This window comes from Pongo pygmaeus, chromosome 6 (assembly GCF_028885625.2).
Source record: "Pongo pygmaeus isolate AG05252 chromosome 6, NHGRI_mPonPyg2-v2.0_pri, whole genome shotgun sequence".
Lineage (NCBI taxonomy): Eukaryota > Metazoa > Chordata > Mammalia > Primates > Hominidae > Pongo > Pongo pygmaeus.
The window spans coordinates 14277789-14285832 of NC_072379.2; the positions used below are offsets into that span (position 1 = coordinate 14277789).

The 8044-nt window shown below is 57.5% G+C and overlaps 1 protein-coding gene and 1 long non-coding RNA gene across 3 annotated transcripts; one reads left to right on the forward strand and one right to left on the reverse strand.

Moving 5' to 3' along the window:
- Window positions 1-804: 804 nt before the first annotated feature.
- On the forward strand, window positions 805-4462 carry ABHD11 (abhydrolase domain containing 11). 2 transcript variants are annotated; one of them, XM_054496690.2, is made up of 6 exons: window positions 805-1909; window positions 2092-2227; window positions 2818-2991; window positions 3162-3332; window positions 3443-3624; window positions 3862-4462. In XM_054496690.2, the coding sequence occupies exons 1-6, from the start codon at window positions 1758-1760 to the stop codon at window positions 3992-3994; spliced, it is 948 nt and encodes a 315-aa protein (XP_054352665.1). In that variant the 5' UTR covers window positions 805-1757; the 3' UTR covers window positions 3995-4462. The 2 variants fall into 2 exon arrangements, with proteins under 2 accessions (XP_054352665.1, XP_063523355.1); XM_063667285.1 differs by lacking the exons at window positions 3162-3332; window positions 3862-4462 and having other exon boundaries at window positions 1659-1909; window positions 3333-3518.
- Window positions 4463-4490: 28 nt separating this feature from the next.
- Window positions 4491-5696, reverse strand: LOC129041259 (uncharacterized). Its single transcript, XR_008503828.2, has 4 exons — window positions 5469-5696; window positions 5058-5318; window positions 4709-4829; window positions 4491-4626 (listed from the first exon to the last, which is right to left on the reverse strand). It is a non-coding gene; the product is annotated as an uncharacterized LOC129041259 (long non-coding RNA).
- Window positions 5697-8044: the final 2348 nt, after the last annotated feature.

An 8044-nucleotide genomic window follows, 5' to 3' on the forward strand; every position in this document is an offset into this window, starting at 1 on the left:
TAGCCAGACATGGTGGTGCACATCTGTGGTCCCAGCTACTCGGGAGGCTGAGGCAGGAAGATTGCTTGGGCCGGGGAGGAAGAGGTTGCAGTGAGCCATGATTGTGCCACTGCACTCCAGTCTGGGTGACGCAGTGAAACCCTGTCTCAGAAAAAATAAAATAAAAGCCATATACCTCAGATGGGAGGGTCGCTTGAGGCCAGGAGCTGGAGACCAGCTTGAGCAAGGTAGCAAGACCCCACTTCTATTTTTTAAAAAAAATGTTTTTTGAGATGGAGTCTCCCTCTGTCACTGAGGCTGGAATGCAGTGGCAAGATCTCGGCTCACTGCAATCTCCATCTCCCAAGTTCACACGATTCTCCTGCCTCAGCCTCCCCAGTAGCTGGGATTACAGGGCCGTGCCACCACCCACGGCAATTTTTTTTTTTGAAACGGAGTCTGTCTCCATCCGGGAGGCTGGTGTGCAGTGGCGTGATTTCCACCCACTGCAACCTCCGCCTCCTGAGTTCAAGCGATTCTCCTTCCTTAGCCTCCCGAGTAGCTGGGATTACAGGCATTCGCCACCACGCCCAGCTAATTTTTGTATTTTTAGTAAAGACGGGGTTTCACCATGTTGGCCAGGGTGGTCTCGAACTCCTGGCCTCAGGTGATCTGTCCGCCTCAGCCTCCCAAAGTGCCGAGATTACAGGCGTGAGCCACCACGCCCGGCCTGAAAAAAAAAAACTGTAACCATGATTCTGTTTAAAAAAAAAAAAAAAGAAAGAAAAAAATGTTAAAATTAGTCTGCGCCTGTAGTCCCAGATTCTCGGGAGGCAAAGGCGGGAGGATCGCTGGAGCCCAGGAGGTCGAGGCTGCAGTGAGCTACGGTCGCGTCACTGCACTCTGGCCTCGGCGAGGGTAAGACCCCCCACCAAAAAAAAGTATAGGAGTCAGGCAACTGGCTATCTGGAAGACAGCACCCCAGCACGAGGAGGCGGGGTGTGGAGAAGACCTTGAAAGGCAGGGTGCCTGATAGGGGAGTATGACAATGTGGAGTTTGGGAGGGAAAGCAGGTGGGATCAGACTGGGGGAGGCTTCCCCAAATGTAAAAGGGACGAAGGGGCTTGGGGAAGAGCTGCTTCCCCAAATGTAAAAGGGACGAAGGGGCTTGGGGAAGAGCTCTAGAGTGCCCCCGAGCTCCTTCTAGATCAACGACTCCAGGATGGGTGGGTGCCCGTGCTCCGCCCAACCTGCCCGGGCCCCGGCAGTGGAGCACGGCGCCACCACACTGGCGCTCCGCCGCCCAGAGCCACCCTGCCGCCGCTCGCCCCCGCCGGCGGCACAGAAACGATGGCAGCCACCCAGGTCAGTGAGCGATGGCAGGTGCGGGGCGGGAACCGAGCCCTAAGCTGCAACCAGAACCGAGCACGCACAGAGCGGCGCAGACCCAATTCCCAGATTCTACGCACAGCGGCGTTTCGCGAGGAGAGGGGCAAGCACCTCGGGTTGCCCAGCCTAGGGCGAGGCCAGGTGCGGCGGCCAGGGCGACCGGCGCAAGGCCTGCGGGGATTACGTAATGGCGTAAGGGGCGGGGATGGAGGCGGGGCCGGACTGTTCTCGGCGATACGTAAGGAAACGGGACCGAGGGCGGAGAATCAGGCGATGGGGGCGGGGAGAGGGCGGGGCTCAAGCCGGAACTGGACGGGGCTGAAGACGGAAATGGGCGGGGCTCCGAGCGAGGGCGGGAAAAGTAGCGCTGGCAGGACGTACCTTGTGAGATGCGAGCCGGACAACAGCTTGCAAGCATGCTCCGCTGGACCCGAGCCTGGAGGCTCCCGCGTGAGGGACTCGGCCCCCACGGCCCTAGCTTCGCGAGGGTGCCTGTCGCACCCAGCAGCAGCAGCGGCGGCCGAGGGGGCGCCGAGCCGAGGTCAGTGAAGGGCACCGGGCGGGAGGCCATCCTCTGTCCTCCTTTGCCTGCCGGGCCCCAACGGCCCCATCTCCTCCCCTTGGGCCCGTCACCTCCTAGGCCTCTCCCCAAAAGCCCTTTCCCCCTACCCCTTTCCCCGTCTCCTTCGGCTCAGACCCTGACCCCGATCCTTCCCCTGCCAGGCCGCTTCCGCTTTCCTACAGGCTTCTGGACGGGGAGGCAGCCCTCCCGGCCGTCGTCTTTTTGCACGGGCTCTTCGGCAGCAAAACTAATTTCAACTCCATCGCCAAGATCTTGGCCCAGCAGACAGGCCGTAGGGTGAGCTTCCGAGTGGGCGGGGCTCCTTTGGGGCTGGGCGGGAGTGAGCGGGGCCTGGGAAGGGGCAGGGCAGGGGGTCCCGCTTCTCACTCTTACTTCCAGATCCCTCACTCTGAGTATGGACCCTGAACGGCAACCCCATTTATTCCCTCACGTTGCCATCTTCATTAATTCATGTTGTAGATCTCCATCGGTGCTGGCCGATGCCTAGGCGCCTGCACCCTTTCCATGAAGGGGGCTGCTTGTTCACTAGGGATGACCGGAAGCTCACCACCTCTTATGGCAGCCCATTCTTCTGTGCTCCTACTGTTGGAAAGTCCTGGAGTCTCGTTCCTGGCATTCTCCGAGATTGCCACCCAGCCAGGCCAGCCCTTCAGAGACATGGTCACAACCCTGGGGCCTGCTCTCCTCCGGCAGAGTGGCCCCAGGTTCTTCATCTGGGCCTCCTAGGTCTGGAAACTGGGCCCTTCCCCTCCGCAGGGTGTATCCCCAGGCTCTCCACACCTTTGACCTGCTGTCCCTACAAGCCTTTGGCTGTCTACCCCCAGAATGGGGATATCAACGCAGCCCCGTCTCACCCCACTCCCCAGGTGCTGACGGTGGATGCCCGTAACCACGGTGACAGCCCCCACAGCCCAGACATGAGCTACGAGATCATGAGCCAGGACCTGCAGGACCTTCTGCCCCAGCTGGGCCTGGTGCCCTGCGTCGTCGTTGGCCACAGCATGGGAGGGAAGACAGCCATGCTGCTGGCACTACAGAGGGTGAGCCGCCCATATCTGGGGCCTCCTCCCATTCGTTGTATACCCTGAGTGCCCCGCAGGCAACCTGGGACTCAAACGATCCTTGGATGACCAAGTTCAGGCTCCAGGAGCCATGCCTGGGACTCCCTATGTCTGCCTAAGACTGGTCCCAGTTTGGTTCTCTCCCACAGCCAGAGCTGGTGGAACGTCTCATTGCTGTAGATATCAGCCCAGTGGAAAGCACAGGTGTCTCCCACTTTGCAACCTACGTGGCAGCCATGAGGGCCATCAGCATCCCAGATGAGCTGCCCCGCTCCCGTGCCCGAAAACTGGCGGATGAACAGCTCAGTTCTGTCGTCCAGGTGATACACCCAAGGCCCCCCGGATGGTATTGTAGACCAGGACCTGTCAAGGGAAGAGTGGCACCCCCAGACCGCACAATGAACTCCCCCCAACTGCTGTACCCCCATAGGACATGGCCGTGCGGCAGCACCTGCTCACCAACCTGGTAGAGGTAGACGGGCGCTTCGTGTGGAGGGTGAACTTGGATGCCCTGGCCCAGCACCTAGACAAGCTCTTGGCTTTCCCACAGAGGCAGGAGTCCTACCTCGGACCAACACTCTTTCTCCGTGGTAGAAACTCCCAATTCGTGCAGTAAGCCAGCCTGAGTAGTAGGAGGAGCATGCTTTACTCGCCCAGGCCCCGGCCTGGGGACCCTACCAGGGGAGGCCTTGGGTGTGGAAGGGGGGTGGCTGAGAGGCCGGAAATACCACCTGGCATATGGGCTGACACAGCTCTCTCCATTTCTCCCCATTCTGCTTCCGCATGTCTCTTTCATTCCTCCTCATCCCACTTTCACCCCTTTTTGATGGCCGTCGCTGCGATGCACAGTCCCAGCCACCACCCTGAGATTATGCGGCTCTTCCCTCGGGCCCAGATACAGACGGTGCCGAACGCTGGCCACTGGATCCACGCTGACTGCCCACAAGACTTCATAGCTGCCATCCGAGGCTTCCTGGTCTAAGAGTTGCTGGCAAGAAGGTGGCCGGGCGTGGTGGCTCATGCCTGTAATTCCAGCACTTTGGGAGGCTGAGGCGGGAGGATCACTTGAGGCCAGGAGTTCGAGACCAGCCTGGCCAACATGGTGAAACCCCGCCTCTACTAAAAATACAAAAATTAGCCTGGCGTGGTGGTGCACACCTGTAATCCCAGCTACTCAGGAGGCTGAGGCAGGGGAATCACTTGAACCCGGGAGGCAGAGGTTGCAATGAGCCGAGATCACACCACTACACTCCAGCCTAGGCAACAGAGCGAGACTCTCTCAAAAAAACCAAAACAAAACAAAGAGGAGGCACAAAACCCTAGGCTTCAAGTCCCTGCAGCCTGCTCCACATTTGGGCACAGAAGGACTCAGATGGGCACTGAGTGGGCACGAAGTTTTACAGGGGTGGTCAGACCTCAGGCTTTAATGAATAAAGACACTACTCCCAAAGTCCTGGGCTGAGGTCTGTGTCACCACCAACGTCCCCAACCCAGGGAGAATCTGGACCCGGGGGTCCTGGCAGCTCCAGGGTCCACATGGGCTCCCTGAATACCCTTGGCCTCTCTCTGCAGCTGATTCTGGACCTGCTGCCACACCAGCTGCTGCACGTCCTCCTGTGGACAGGAGAGAAGATTCAAGGCTGAGCCTGTGCCCTCTTTCCCCACACCTCCCACGCCCTGGCAGCATTCCCCCTACCTCCCAGGCCTCCAGCTCCCGCCTCAGCCTCAGTTTCTCCTCCAGGACCTCCAGCAGCTGGGCCTCCACGGCGTGTAGCCTGGCTTTGCACCTCTGCAGCTCCGCCTCCACTGCCTGCTTCCTGTGGGTGGCAGAGAGAGTAGCTGAGGCTCGGACCCTGTGGGTCTGGTTATGAGGTCCTGGGGGTAGACGAATGTGGCCACAGCCCCCGCCTCAGTGAAGGGCAGCTGGTTGTGTGGCTTTCCTTCCAGAATGCCTGACTAGCTCCCCGCTCCTCCATTAGCAGGACAAGGCCCTGCAGGGGAGCTCCCAACTCCCCTCCCAGCCCCCAAAAGCAGCTTCCCCTTACTTGGCAATGGCTTCATCCCGTTCCTGGACCAGGACTTGGTCCAGGGAGGGTTCTGTCCGGGTGTCCCCCAGTGCTCCAGCCGCCTGGTACTCTGGGCTGTGTCACAGGGTGACAGAGGAGGAGGCAGCGACCAAGGCTTGTCTGGAAGAGGTGTCTCACTCTGGCCCTCCTGCCTTGGCCTCGGCTTTGATGTTGCTGTCAGGTGGGGAGGCGGCTGAGGTGCTCTGTACCTGCCCCTGCTGCTGCCCCAGTCTCGTGGACCTATGGAAAGGAAGAGGAAGTGGCTGGTGTGGCCACTGCCTGGCCTCAATGCAAGCAGCGTGGGCAGGGTATTTGGACCCCCAGGGAGCAAAGAATTTTCACCCAGTCATCAGGGAAGGACGAGGCAGCTGTGTTCAGAAGAACACTTACCCTCAAGGGCCGGGACTCAGGGTGGCCTGGTGACTGGGACTCTTGGCAGCTGGGTGGAGCAAGCGGAAGACATGGCCCTTTGCCCTCCCTTCCCAGCAAGGCGCTCCCTGGCAGGCCCCACCCCTGTCAGGCCAAGGAGGAAGGCCTGCTGCACCCTAGAAACCTCCGGCCAGGCCCAGAGCACACTCAGCCCCCTTCCTCTCTTCACCGCAAGAGGGTGCTCTACCCACGTCTTGTGAAAGGAAGGGCGGAGCTGGGCACGGTGGCTCATGCCTGTCATCCCAGCACTCAGGGAGGCCGAGGCAGGAGGATCTATTGAGCCCACTTCAAGGCCGCAGTGAGCCATAGGATCACACCACTGCACTCCAGCCTAGGTAACAGAGCAAGACCTTGTCTCAAAAAGAGAGGGAGAGGTAAGGAGAGTAGGGAAGAAGGCATATGTTTCCAATGCTGAGAGACATAAGGTACCCCAGCCCCCATCCTGAAGGGTTAGCTTGGTACCTTGAACGGCATCATCCACACATAAAAATATAACCTTACTTCCACAGAAAAACAGAAGGAAAAAGTGTATCCCTGGCAAATTCCTCCTCACATTTTATTTATTATTATTATTATATATATATATTTTTTGAGACAGAGTCTTGCTCTGTCGCCCAGGCTGGAGTGCAGTGGTGCCATCTCAGCTCACTGCAAGCTCCACTTCCCAGGTTCACACCATTCTCCTGCCTCAGCCTCCCAAGTAGCCGGGACTACAGGCGCCCACCACCATGCCCGGCTAATTTTTTGTACTTTAGTAGAGATGGGGTTTCACCATGTTAGCCAGGATGGTCTCGGTCTCCTGACCTAGTGATCCGCCTGCCTTGGCCTCCCAAAGTGCTGGGATTACAAGCGTGAGCCACCGCGCCTGGCCATTTTTTATTTTTTTTTATTTATGTATTTTTTTGAGATGGAGTCTCACTCTCTTGCCAGGCTGGAGTGCAGTGGCTGCAGTGGTGCAGTCTTGGCTCACTGCAACCTCTGCTCCCGGGTTCAAGCGATTCCCCTGCCTCAGCCTCCCGAGTAGCCAGTGGCATGAGCCGGTGGCGTGAGCCACAGCACCCAACTCGACTTTTTTTTTTTTTTAAATGGAGTCTCACTTTGTTGCCCAGGCTGGAGTGCAGTGGCACAATCATGGCTAACTGCAAGCTCTGCCTCCCGGGTTAACGCCATTCTCCTGCCTCAGCCTCCCAAGTAGCTGGGACTACAGGCACCCGCCACCACGCCCAGCTAATTTTTTGTATTTTTAGTAGAGACGGGGTTTCACCGTGTTAGCCAGGATGGTCTCGATCTCCTGACCTTGTGATCCGCCCACCTTGGCCTCCCAAAGTGCTGGGATTACAGGCGTGAGCCAGTGCGCCCGGCGACATTTTTTTTTTTTTTTTTTTTTTTGAGATGGACTCTCGCTCTGTCACCCAGGCTGGAGTGCAGTGGTGAGATCTCAGCTCCTTGCAACCTCCACCTCCTAGTTCAAATGATTCTTCTGCCTCAGCCTCCCAAGTAGCTGGGACTACAGGTGCCTGCCACCACACCCAGGTAATTTTGGTATTTTTTTTTAGTAGAGATGGGGTTTCGCCATGTTGGCCAGGCTGGTCTCAAACTCCTGACCTCAAGTGATCTGCCTGCCTCGAACTCCCAAAGTGCCAGGATTAGAAGTGTGACCCACATGCCCAGCCCACATTTTTTGTTCTTAGACTCAATGTGTTGCCCAGGCTGGAGTGCAGTGGCACAGTCATAGCTCACTGCAGCCTCAAACTCCTGGGCTCAACAGATCCTCCCTCCTCAGTCTTCCGAGTAGCTGGTACTACAGGCATTCACCACCATGCCCAGCAAATGTTTTTAAAATGTTTTGTAGACATGGGGTCTCTCTGTGGTGCCCAGGCTGGTCTTGAACTCCTGACTTCCAGTGTCAGCCTCCCAACGCACCCCGCCCTCCTAACATCTTCAATACTACCTCTAATATTCCCAGCATTCTGATCCAAGAGCATGGGTAGGTCTGCTGTGCCCCCAGGGGTCTCACTACCCCCCACCTCCCTTGAGGTGACCACCACTTCCACAAGTACCCGGAGTATACCAGCAACATATTAATAAATGTGTAAAAAGAAGCCTCCATTTCAGCAAAGGCCTTGTCAGCAAAGTTGCATATTAGGGATTAGGTCTTCAACCCAGCTCCACACAGTAAATGTCACCGGGTGCGGTGTCTGTAGTCCCAGCTACTTCGGAGGCTGAGGCAGGAGGATCACTGGAGCCCAGGAGTTCCAGGTTGTAGTGCAGTATGCCTGTAGTGCAGGTAGCTGTACTTGCACTAAGTTCACCACCAATTTGGTGACCTCCCAGGAGCAGGGGACCACCAAGTTGCCTAAAGAGGGGTGCACCAGCCCAGCTCAGAAACAGAGGGGTCAAAACTCCTTTGCTGATCAGTAGTGGGATCTTGCCTGTGAATAGCCACTGCACTTCGGCCTGGGCAACATAGCGAGACCCTATCTCTAAAATACATAAATAGGCAAGGCACAGTGATGCACTCTTGTAATCCCAGCACT